We start from the raw sequence: 13,565 nt of genomic DNA on the forward strand, positions 1-13,565 counted from the left end.
GCTCCAGAGGCAATGATGGTAATTACTGGCTGGTAAAGCCTAACTTCAGTACCAGGCAAATCGGTTGAAACTACAGTAAAGGATGGAATTATCAAACACATAGATGAACGTGATTTGCTGGGAAAGAGTCATCATGGCTTTTGTAAAGGGAAATCATGCCTCACCAATCTATTAGAATTCTTTGAGGGGGTCAACAAACCAGGGGCACTATTTCAGATTTTGGTAGGGAGGTCAACCTTAGCTGTGATTCCAGGAGCTATTTAGGCACTTGAAAACTCTAGTTTTTTGGCACATAACTTAGTAATTAGCTTACAGGAGCATTGTATCCAATTCCTATATAAAAGAAAGAAAATTAAATAAATATTAGACCCACTCAGCTCTAATAATAACATGTTCTGACATCTTGTGGCAAGTCACTTAAGGGACACTGGTTAGGTTTCAAATTTTAATGTATATTCTTACTTTGTTATTAACTCTGCAGAGAGAGAGAGAGAGAGAGAGACCCTGTGAGGACTCCTGGGTTCTATCTCAGCTCTGGGAGGTGCAGGGGGTCTAGTGTGTTACAGTGGGGGACGGATACATCTGGGTTATATATAAGAACATCAGAATGGCTATACTGGGTAAGACCGATGGTCCATCTAGCCCACTATCCTGTCTTCCAACAGTGGCCAATACCAGATGCTTCAGAGGAAATTAACAGAACAGACAATCATCAGGTGATCCATCCTCCATCACCCACTCGCAGTTTCTGGCAGACAGTGGACTAGGGATTCACAGAACATGGTGTTCCATCCGTGCCCATCTTGGCTAATAGCCATTGATGGACCTATCCTCCATGAACTTATCAAGTTTTTTTTTTTTGAACCATGTTATAGTTTTGGCCTTCACAATATCCCCTGGCAAAGAGTTCCACAGGTTGACTGTGGGAAAAAAGACCTTTGGTTTGTTTTAAATCTGCTTGCTGCCTATTAATTTCATTGGGTGACCCCTAGTTCTTGTGTTATGTGGAGGAGTAAATAACATTTCCCTATTCAATTTTTCTACACCATTCATTATTTTTTAGACCTCTATCATGTTCCCCCACTTAGTCATCTCTTTTCCAAGCTGAAAAGTCCTAGTCTTTTTAATCTCTCCTCATACAGAAGCTGTTCCATATCCATAATCATTTCTGTTGCTGTTCTCTGTACCTTTTCCAAATCCAATATATCTTTTTTTGAGATGGGGTAACCAGATCTGCACACAATATTCAATATGTTTGTGTACCATGGATTAATATAGAGGCAATATATATATATATATAGCCGTTGTTTTCAAAGAACTATCCACAATGACTCCAAAATCTCTTTCTTGACAGGTAGCAGCTAATTTAGATCCCATCGTTTTGTATGTATAGTTGGGATTATATTTTGCCATGTGCATTACTCTGCATTTATCAACATTGAATTTCATCTGCCATTTTGTTGCCCAGTCACCCAGTTCTGTGAGATCCCTTTTGTAACTCTTTGCAGTCAGCTTTGGACTTAATTACCTTGAGTAGTCTTGTATTGTCTGCAAATTTTGCCACCTCATTCTTTATCCCTCTTTCCAGATCATTTATGAATATGCTGAATAGCACTAGTCCCAATACAGACCCCTAGGAGACACCACTATTTACCCCTCTCCATTCTGAAAACTGACCATTTATTCCTGTCCTTTGTTTTGTATCTGTTCACTAGAGTGCCTAGCAATGCTTTCAGGACCATCTAACAATCCTTAATTTAATTTAATGACAAGCCTTTTGCTATCTTAATCACCCTGCTTTCCTCTATAAACAAACTCCCTGCCCCAAGCTCGGAAGCTGGGAGCAGCACAGAACTCATCACATATCACACTCAAGCTATGGTGTAGTTAAGAGCTCTGTCTGGGGCTATGGCATGTGCTGTGAGCAGACCTCTGGTATGAAACTCGAGGAGAGGGTAAGAGCCTCTCCTTACCCTCCTTAAATGGTGCCCCTGCAACAAACACTTGAACAACGATGATCCAGTGCATATAGTATATTTGGGACTTTCAGAAAGCCTTTGATGAGGTCCCTTGCCAAAGGCTCTTAAGCAAAGTAAGCGGTCATGGAATAAGAGGGAAGGTCTTCTCATGCATCAGTAACTGGTTAAAAGATAGGAAACAAAGGGTAGGAATAAATGGTCAGTTTTCAGAATAGAGGGAGGTAAATACAGGTGTGAAAGTAACTTAAATAACTTACTTTTACGCAGGGCGGCCAGGGTCCTGGGCAAGGTCGGGGGGGTGGCTCTGAATCCCCGGAAGGGGCAGGGCTTCAGGCAGAAGGGGCGGGGCTAAGGCCAGACTCCCCCAGGCCCAGGGTAGCTGCGGCCACTGCTGGGAGTCCCGGGCCCTTTTAAATTGCCAGGCAGCTGCCCCCCCCCGCATCAGCGGCCCTGCCGAACCAGCTTACTTGCACCTCTGGGTAAATAGTGGTGCCCCCCAGGGTTCTGTACTGGGCCCACTCCTATTTAACATATTCATAAATGATCTGGGAAAAGGGGAAAACAGTGAGGTGGCAAAATTTGCAGATGATACAAAACTACTCAAGATGGTTAAGTCCCAGGCAGATTGGGAAGAGCTACAAAAGGATCTCTCAAAACTGGGTGACTGGGCAACAGCATGGCAGATGAAATTCAATGTTGATAAATGCAAAGTAATGCACATTGGAAAACATAATCCCAACTATACATATAAAATGATGGGGTCTAAATTAGCTGTTACCACTCATGAAAGAGATCTTGGAGTCATTGTGGATACTCTCTGAAAGCACCTGCTCAATGTGTTGAGGCAGTCAAAAAAGCGAACAGAATGTCAGAAACTATTAGGAAAGGGATAGATAATACGACAGAAAATATAATGCCACTATATAAAGCCATGGTATACCCACACCTTGAATACTGTGTGTAGTTGTGGTTGCCCCATCTCAAAAAAGATATAGCAAAACTAGAAAAGGGACAGAGAAGGGGAAAAAATTATCAGGGGTACGGAACAGCTTCCATATGAGGAGAGACTAAAAAGGCCGGGACTGTTCAGTTTAGAAAAGAGGTGACAAAAGAGGTGACAAAAAGAGGGGGTACGATAGAGGTGTATAAAATCATGACTGGTGTGGAGAAAGCGAATAGGGAAGTGTTATCTATCCCTTCATACAACACAAAAACCAGGGGTCACCCAATGAAATTAATAGGGAGGCGGTTTAAAACAAACAGAAGGAATTACTTCTTCACACAACGCACAGTCAACCTGTGGAACTCGTTGCTGGGGATGTTGTGAAGGTCAAAAGTATAACTGGGTTCAAAAAATAATTTGATAACTTCAGGGACAATAGGTCCATCAATGGCTATTAGCCAAGGTGGTCAGTGATGCCACCCCATGCTCTGGGTGTCCCTAAGCCTCTGACTGCCAGATGCTGAGATTGGATGACAGGGGATGGATCACTCAATAATTGCCCTGTTCTGTTCATTCCTTCTGAAGTGTCTGGCTCTGCCACTGTTGGAAGACAAGATACTGGGCTAAATGCACCATTGGTCTGATCCTGTATGGCCATTCTTATGTTCTTATGACCACATTTTATTGTATTGAATATGGTGTTGGGAGGATTAGCCATAGGCCCGTATCTCACTTACCATCAGGGCTGAAGTTCTGACTGTAATGAATATCATCTTCACAGAGATATAGAGCAGAAAGCAATCTGATCAGTTTTTGTCCAGAGGCACAGTCAGTTTCATGGAGTCAAGATTATAATCCCAGGGCAGAGGAGATTTACTCACCAAAGGAATATTCCCTGTGTCCGCAGAACCTGCCCTGTTATAGTAACCATAGCACACTCCATGCATTGCAATGGAGAATCCAGTCTCTTTTTTTTCCATTGCTATCACAGCACAGCAACTACCCAAGCAGCCCTAGAGCAATTATTTTAAAAACTTTGCAACTGCAAGGAAAGCAAAGACTGTCATCCTGTGCATCAGAGGATGAAAATTTGCAACCAAACACACCCTGACAGAACACAAAGACAGTTTTACCTGTTCCAAGTATAATAAATAGTCCAAGTTTAAAGCAAAGGAAGACCCTCTTGTTTACTCCTGTGAAGCTTCCAATGGTGACACAAGAGCACGAGTACCAATCTCAGGGTGGACTGTAAAAAACCAAGGCACAAATCCCAAATTGGTTGTGAGTTGTAAACTTAGTTTTCACCAACCAACTGCACCAAGTTCAAACTACGTAGGCACTTTGACAGTCTTAACACAGAGTCACAGACAGTCCCCATGGGGTACTCTGGTTTGTCTTGCTTCCCAGCTGAGCATATCTTTGTGATAGATGGCCCCTTACACCAAGAATCATGGCAATATTCAGGTTACTGCTAAACCCGAAGTACCAATCACTTACCCCAAGTCAAGTATGCTTTGGCCTCACACCAAACACAACACATGTAGCGAATACTGTATTAAACTATGTGAAGATTTATTAAACAGGAAAAGGAAATTAGTGTTATTTTCAAGGTTAAAGCAAGCAAGAGAAATGTTCAAATATTACATTGCGATATGTAACACAGATATTATAAATAAGGCTAAGATTTTGTGTTGTGGAAGTCATGGAATCCATGACTTCCAGTGACCTCCATGACATTGGGCGCTCCAGCAGTTGACCAGATGTGGCCAGCAGCGGGGGCCCTGCAGCAGCCCAGCCTCCACTGACTGACCAGCTGCCACCATCGGTGGTGACCCCTGAGCTGCCCAGCTGCCACCGCCGGCAGGGGTCCCCCCTGCAGTGGCTCAGCGGCCAGAAGCAGCCAGTGCCCAACTTCAGCTCCCAGTCACCAGCAGCGGCGACAGAGGGACCCCGGAGTTGCTCAGCAGCCACAGATCACCTTTTTTCCCCCTTTCTTAAACATATATTTGCATTTCTCCGATCATAGGGCATGACCCCCAAGTTTACATATTCTTTAAAAATCCTTGCTATTAGGTTTACAATGTCATGTGCCAGTTCCTTTAACATTCTTGGATGGAGATTATCCTGGCCCCCTGATTTGGTCCCAATAAGCTGTTTGAGTATGGCTTCTACCTCAGATGTGGTCATTTCTATTTCCATATCCTCGTTCCCATTAGCCACCCTGCCACTGCCCACAAGCTCCTCTTCACCCTTATTAAAAATTGAAGTGTTGGGCCATATCTAGATTATCTTTAATCTCTACCCTGTCCTCAGTGTTTAGTGGTCCCACTTCTTCTTTCCTGTTTTCTTTTTATTTATATGGCTATAGAACCAATTACAATTGGTTTTAAATTCCTTTGTCAGGTTCAACTGTGCTTGGTTCTCACTTTTCCCCTACACTTTCTGACCTCTAAAAAGGTAGATTTCCTTGCTGATCCATCACATCTTCAATTCTGCATATGCTTTCTGCTTCCCTTAATAACCTCTTTGAGATGCTTGTTCATTCATTTTGGTCTGCAACCCTTCCCTAAGAATTTTTTCCACTTGCTTAGGATGCAGGTTTCAGATAGTTCTGCAATTTTGATTTAAAGTAATTGCAAGCCTCCTCCACATTCAGATCCTGAAGTTCTTTAAACCAGTCAACTTCCCTAACTAATTTCCTTATTTTTTTTAAGTTTGCTCTTTTGAAATCAAGACCCCTAGTTGCAGGACTTGTTTTGCTTATCCTTCCATTTAGTTTAAACTGAATTAACTCAAATCAAGGTTATCCTCTACAACCATTTCTTCCTCAATACTTACCAGTACTAAATCTAAAATGACATTACCTTTTGTTGGTTCAGTGACTATTTTGTGAAGAAATCTGTCATCTATCACATTCAGGAATATTTGGGCCATACCATTATTATTACCACAATGTCTTAGGTGTTCCTAGTGTTCAGATGATGGTGGTATATCTAAAAGCAATCCCACAGAAGTTTCACAGGTAGCCTGATAACAGGTATCACCCAGCTGAATGAGTCCTTTGGCAGGAAAGTCTTGCAGTTTTGAGGACTCCAGTGACTCCCCCTCTTGTGTGGGGATGAAAATAAACCATTCCTTGTTTACACAAAGTTCCTAGGATAGCAACAATATGCACACTTTACTGACGGCCAGAGTTTAAATACAGGCATGGATGATCTGACCTCTGAGAAAAATAGTTATCACAGCAAACCATTTGGTGAAAATCTTTGGTGCTATAAAAAGGAGAGAGTGCAGAATATAATGTTATTTGATGGATGTCTCTCCCCACACAAACCAAGGATGTATTCAATTAGACCACAGATCAGTATATGAAAGTATGTGAAGGCCGTCCTGTCAAGTAGGCTGCTTTTTAGCTCAGTGTAACAGTGAGCTGTTCTCAAAGGGAGATGGAATATTCCTGCCTGTTGGAAATCAGCAAGAGTTGTTCTAGATCCCATGGGGAGTGCTATAAATTTTGTATCAACCCCCTGAAAGACCACTAGTGCCAGGGTAATAGTGAAGTCTATGCAAGGAAATCACATTGCCAACAGTGGTTGATAGCTGGCAGTTTTTACTTTGAGTGTAGCCAAGGAATAAACCTTGCACAAAGATTATCCCAGGTGATTGGTGTCTTTATCCTTAGAATCCATGGGTTCTAGCCTAATGCTTTTTCCTACTAGCAGATGTTACTATCCCTGAGCCTTTGTTTTGGCTGAGTTTAAAAATACTCAGCTGTAGGAAACAGAATGTCTACCACCTCCAAGATGGCAGGGATCAAAGCTGCAGTTGTTGAGGGCCCCTCAACGGCCAAGCCTGACTGCAGGTTTTCCCTATCCTCTTCCTCAGAAACATCTCAATAGTTTTGGCTGAAATTCCCTCCTCCTTTCCTCGCCTTCCAAAACAACAACAACAATATTAATAATACCTACCATAGACACCTGGCCCAAATGATTAAAGTCTGGCAAAGTTGTAAGCAACTGAAAACAGGGCCTAAAATGTGAGGCAATCTTAATAACAGGATTTACTACTAGCCCTGCCTATAACAAAAATAATAACCTACCTCTTACACAGCACTTTTCATCTAGACATCTCAAAATGCTTTACGAAAGAGGTCAGTTTCATTTTCCCCATATTTCAGATGGGGAAACAGAAGCACAGAGAGGTGAAGTGACTTGCTCAAGCAAGGTCAGCCAGCAGCAGGGCACAATGAGTGGATTAAAGTGGAAGAGCATGAATGAAGAATGTGGGTAGGGCACCTACTTATCCTATGTAGGTAGGGAAGGGATAGAGATAGAAAGAATGGCAGTTCCCAGGGAACACCAAATTGATGAACTTGACTTTACTCTCATGTATCTCACACTGCTTTTGACATCACCACTGGATTTGGCCCTCTGTTTTCTATAGCACTGTGACATGGGGATTTTCCCATCTCCTGATTTGATATTTCAGTGAACTGCCTCAGTAAATGAAAAGGAGAGTGATTGCCTTGGCTTGATTTGAAAATGTGTTTCTCACAATGGTTAATAAATGATTCACAAGCTATGTTGCTGGGGTAACAGTAATATAAAGCAAGTTTGCAAAGCTGGGCAACCGCCAGTTTACTCATGAAAGTCGCATTTTCTCTGGAGGTTTATACATAATTAAGGTTGAAAGCATTAAAAAATACAGTATTCTGGGTGAGCCTAGTTCCTGAATAATAGAGATATGTATTGTTCTAATTTGTGGGCCCAGTCATCCATTTCTTCAGGAATGGGGACTACTGTTAAATTAGTATGTTATGTTCATCCTTTGCAGGGATCAAATGCCTCGTGCCACACATTGATGATTCCTCTGGTTGATTTAAAGCAGAATTTTCTGGCTCTGAAGTTAGTTCTGTCTTAATCTTTGAGTCCAAAAGGAGGGGCTGTGAGAGCGGTGCGGGGTAAAGGGAAGATTAAGGGGATTATCCTTAAGGCTAGAACCCAAGGCAAAAATTAAGATTGCCGTTCTGGGAAATCAGCCATATAAACATTATGTGGGCATTATATTATTTTTATTGCATCAGTATTTTTTACATGCAGTAATTGCCTTTGAGCACTGGGAGGTAATTAATCTTGGACCAGATCTTTGGCTATGTCAAAATGGCAGAGTGCAAGGCAGAGGTTTACAGCTCACATTTGCACTCCAGTGTTTCTGCTGCAGGCCGTAATGGCCACGGGGGAACAGAAATGCCACATCCCCTTTTCTACAGCTATGCCCCTTTTTCCCTGCCACACCAGCAACAGGCAGAGTGTGTGACATAAGAGCCCTGCATTGGCTCTATCCCACTGGATGGTCATCCTTACTCTGGGGTGATCCTTCTTCAGATTGTTAAAGAACTAGAAGAACTAGATAAGTTCATGGAGGATAGGTCCATCAATGGCTATTAGCCAGGATGAGCAGGAATGGTGTGCCTAGCCTCTGTTTGCCAGAAACTGAGAATGGGTGACAAGGGATGGATCACTTGATGATTACCTGTTCTGTTCATTCCCTCTGGGGCACCTGGCATTGGCCACTGTCAGAAGACAGGATACTGGGCTAGATGGACCTTTGGTCTGACCCAGTATGGCCGTTCTTAAGTTCTTGTGTTCTTATTTTACAGCAAGATTATGGAGGCTGTGCAGTGTGAATTGGCTGTACAGCACCAAAAGATCTGTCTGTCTCTCTTTCTCTCCTCTTTTTTCCTCTATGTAGATTACATCCAAAAATCCTACATTAAAAGAATGTTCAGGTCGCCAAGTCAAGCCCTTCAAAGTTAGGAAATGCTGGAATTAAGGTTACCCATGCAACTTTAATTCAGCCTCCTTATGATACAGTCTTTAATGACATGATAACATCCTATTTTTCCCTCACAGGATTCCTGACTCATTTATGAACAGGCAATTATTTAATATTTCTTTTTATTTTCCTCATTCAATGTGTGTCCCTAGATCTTATTAACTACCATCCGAACTTGCACTGTATACAAAATTATTAATTTCCTCCTGGACATTTCTGCTGTCATCATGGCATCTGAGTGCTTCCCAAACACTAATGCGAGAGAAACACTAATGCACAACACCCCTGTGAGAACAGATGGTATTATTATTCTCCTTTTACAACTGGGGAACTGAGGGACAGAGAGATTAATACCAAAATTGTCTACTAATGTTAGGTGCCCCCTTTTGGCCTGATTTTTCAGAGTACTTAGTATTTTAAAGCACTTCAGTATTTTCAAAGCACAGCTCTAATTGACTTGGCAGCTGTGAGTGCTCAGAACTTAAATTAAATTCATGCTTCTTGTCCTTAGACATCCTCCCTAGCCCTGCCCCTCTCTATTTATCTACTCTTGTATGTTCAGTAGCTTCTGTCCCTGATTCTGGTTTGCTGGTGGTACCATCCATTTCTCCACTTCTCCTGCAAGTGCTTTAGTCCCTTCTTCTTTGCTGTCTCTTATGTTAGCAACACCTTCCTCATAAAGCCTCTTCTGCTTTAAATCCCTTAGGCAACCATATGGAACCAAAGCTCCCACAACAGTTGTTCAAGGGAGTGGTAGGAAGTGAGAGAACATAACCCCACAATCATCCCACAGAGATAACACATAGCCCCAGTAGCTTATTCCCCAACCCTCTCTGAGAGCACGACATGAAACAGGAACTTCCCTAACTCTGGAGGGAGGCAGGAGAAGAGACAGCTGGGCTCACCTCTAGACACCACACTGGATTCCTAAATGGGAGCTGTGCTCTTTTGAAAAATCATGTCACTTTTTTTAGGTGCCTAAATTACAGTGGTTGGGTGCTGAGCTATTTTAACAATCTGGCCTCATTTCGTAAACATTTAATAAAGGAATTTCTTGAATGTTTGTTTCTTTCCTTGCAAAAACAGCAAACATAGAACACACACTCGTGTTCAAAGTAGAAAGATTTCAGGCTATATGTTGTTTGCCAAACTAATTACACAGTGATATCAGTATAATGAGAACCCCTGTAGGCAACGAGGATATTTAAAAAGGACAAGGGTATTACTGAAGAGGACATAATGTGTATTGCAATTTGCATAATATTTTGCAATAAAATAATTATAGAGTCACTACAGTAAAGAATAAGATTCTCAAACTTGTCTTCTCAGTGACTAACAACTTAATATTTTGGGCTGAAATTTCCTATGATTGTTCTCAGTCCAAAGGTGATATATATATATAAAGGATAGTGACTCAAATACTTTCTGTTTTATGAAACAACAAGAAAACACATTTTAAAGATGTGTTCTTGTTGCTGTGGGAACTATAATGTAATTACTGTATTTTTATGGGTCTAAAATTTCAACTTTAACAGGTTTTGTTTGTTTCATTTTTTGTTTTCAGCAAATTTTTTATTGATTTTATTTTAGTTCAGTTTAGTTTTTAGATACTATAATGTTTAAGCTGAGATTTTATGTGCACAGAAGTCTGACAATTCAGTTAAGGGTCTCAAAACAATCAGGATAGTTTTATAATTTTTTAAAGTACAGAACTTGATTGAGGTGTGTGTTTGTTTCATTGTCATATATATTTTTTCCCTTTTGTCTTTAACAAACATTTTTGGGCTCATATGAATAAGACTCCTTTTAATAAAAATAACTTATTTTTCTTGGTTTTATGTGAGCTAATTGGATTTAGATTTTAAATGTATCTGTTTCAGATACAGTAGTTTATTACTGTGTGACTAAGTAAACAAAATAAATAAGCTTAGTGAAACTGCACAGGTTAAGAACATCCAAAGAAAATCATGTACTGTAAAACTTGCAAATGTTAAAAACTATTTAGCTTCAGATAATTTTAAGAGCAAAATAGTTCTTTACAGACCATACCTCTTGATGAGATATATTATCTATAAAATCTATAAAAAGCTAAATAATTTCCACCATTTAAACTCAAATTGATATTTTGTTTCACAAAAAAAAGTGGCACTAGCAAGCTAACAAACCATTTTGTACTACCCATAAAAAAAAAAGCAAGTTGTTCAAACCCTGTCTGATCATCCATCTGTTGTGAAAATAATTGCAGTATTAAGTTACAGAGAGCTGTAATGGACTGCTCTGTGTTTAATGTTTATCTGTACTATTTTTTCACACGTGAACAGAAAGTTAGCTCCAGTTTCTGAAGTCATCTGAAAATTTCATTAACATATTCTGGGCATGAAAGCAAAATGGCCTTCATTGACTATTTTCTTCAATTGTGGATTCCCAAAGGAACCCTCCCCCCCACCCTCCGGCACTGATGTGTTCTACTGTCTATGGAAAGAGTAGCAATATGAATAAAACCTCTAGGAGCTATCAAAGTTGGTGAATGTGTGTTCTCATTTACAAGTGTCCATTGTCTATGTTGACTGATAAGGTGAAATCATTGACTGTGTACTGTAAAATATATATCCATAGATATTTGCAATTGCTTTTTAAGTGCAAAATTAAGACAAAGCAAATCATCCTTTTGATCTGTGCTGTTTCTTAGTATTATTGAATAGTAATATGTAGCTATACAAAATAAGTTACTATTCTCTTCTCAATATTGTTATTTCTCAATTATTTGTTTGAAATGCAGTTCTGCCACCTTTATTCATAATGAGCGAGATCTTCAGCTGGTGTAAATTAGCATAGCTCCAAAATGGCTTTTACCAGCAGCTGAGGATCTTACCTGTTATGTTCTACCTTACTCTGCAAGTTGTCACAGTGATTTCAAAGGGCCTACTCAAAAATACAATATTCCTCAGTCTGAGTAAGTGTGGCAAAATTGGGCGCTTAGAAGAAGAAGTAATTTTGAATATAGTTTATTCCAGGCCTGTGACTGCATTAAACTTAGATACGTTATTTTGTCCACAGGGTAATGATGTTCGGATAATCCTTGGCCAGTTTGATGAGCAAATGGCAGCAAAAGTGTTCTGTTGTGTAAGTAAAGATGTTTAATTGCATATTTGGGGAAAGAATGAATTACCTTTCAATAAACGTACATCTGAAAACTCAAATTGCTATTCTGTGGGCCACCCCTGCAAACCTATAAGGCCTCAGTTCCAGGAAGCTCTTCAGCACATGTTTAAATCCATCCCTATTCAGAAAAACATGTAAGCACTTGATTTCAGTGGGACTCAAGTATGGGTTTATAGTTAGGGCCCTACCAAATTCATGGTGCATTTTGGTCAATTTCACGGCCATAGGATTTTAAAAATAATAAATTTAACGATTTCAGATATTTCCTATTTCCTTTTCCTTTATGCCGCTTTTCCTAGTGAGGGTCATGGCAGCATGGAGAGTAGGGAGGACCAGACCTCCTTGTCCTCCGCAACAGGTTCCAGTTCCTCCTGGGGGATTCCCCATTGTTCCCAGGCCAGTCAGGAGATATAATCCCTCCAGCATGTCCTGGGTCAGCCTGAGGGCCTCCTCCCGGTGGGATGTGCCCAGTACAGTTCCAATGGAGGCCTCCTAGGGGGCATCCTTATCAGATGCCCAACCCACCTCAGCTGGCACCTCTCTATCTGGAGGAGTAGCCGCTGTACTCCAATGCTCTCCCAAATAGCCAAGCTCCTCACCCTGTCTCAAAGAGCAAGCCCAGCCACCCTGTGGAGAAACCTCATTTCCGCCACTTGCACCCGCAATCTCATCCTTTTGGTCATTACCCAAAGTTCATGACCGTAAGTGAGGATGGGGACATAGTGTGACCTGTAAACCAAGAGCTTCGTCCAAGAACTCAGCTCCCACTTCACCATCACGGATCAGTACAGCGCCCGCATCACTGCCACCACCACACCAAATCCACTGATTGATCTCACACTCCCACTTGCCATCACTCATGAACAAGATCCCTAGATACTTGAACTCATCCACTTAGGGCAGCTGCTCCCCCCTCACCTGCAGAGAGCAGTCCACTTTCTTCTCGGAGAGGACCATGACCTCCAAACTGCCAATTCTCATCCCAGCCACTTCACACTCCGCAGCTAAATGTTCGAGTGTGCACCAGAGATCACAGTCTGAAGAAGCAAGGGCAACATAATCTGCAAACAGCATAGATATCACCTCTGAGTCCCTGTACCAGATGCACTGATGTCCATGAAAACCATGAACAGGAGTGTGGACAAGACGCATCCTTGGCAGAGTCCTACGTCCATCTTGAACGAACTCAACTTAATGCCAAGAATGTGAATGCAACTCTCACTCCAAAAATAGAGGGACCAAATAGCATGAAAAAGTGGTACAGGCACCTCATAGTCCCACAGCACTTCCCTCAAGACATCTCGGGGAACACGGTCATATGCCTTCTCTAGGTCTACAAAGCAAAGGTAGACCAGATTAGCAAACTCCCATGAGCCCTTGAGTATCTGTGAGAGAACAAAGAGCTGGTTCATTGTTCCACTGCCAGGAAGGAATCCTCATTGTTCCTCTTGAATCTGAGGTTCAACTTATGGGCGCAACCTCCTTTCCAGCACCCTGGCATAGGTTTTGCCGGGGAGGCTGAGGAGTGTGATTCCCCCCCTCCCATAGTTGGAACACATTCTCTGGTCTCCTTTCTTAAAGAGTGGGACCACCATCTCGGTTTACCAGGCCAGAGATACTGCACCTGTCTTCCATGCAACACTGAA

The 13,565-nt window shown here is 41.5% G+C and overlaps 1 protein-coding gene across 1 annotated transcript in view; it reads left to right on the forward strand.

Annotated features, from left to right (window-relative positions):
• The window catches only part of GABBR2 (gamma-aminobutyric acid type B receptor subunit 2), an 840,990-nt gene that overhangs the window by 382,022 nt on the left and 445,403 nt on the right, over window positions 1-13,565 (forward strand). Inside the window, exon 5 of the mRNA XM_077809185.1 lies at window positions 11,815-11,880. Within this exon, the coding sequence (XP_077665311.1) occupies window positions 11,815-11,880 (66 nt within the window). The remainder of the gene's footprint in view (window positions 1-11,814; window positions 11,881-13,565) is intronic.

Source organism: Eretmochelys imbricata, chromosome 2 (assembly GCF_965152235.1).
Source record: "Eretmochelys imbricata isolate rEreImb1 chromosome 2, rEreImb1.hap1, whole genome shotgun sequence".
Lineage (NCBI taxonomy): Eukaryota > Metazoa > Chordata > Testudines > Cheloniidae > Eretmochelys > Eretmochelys imbricata.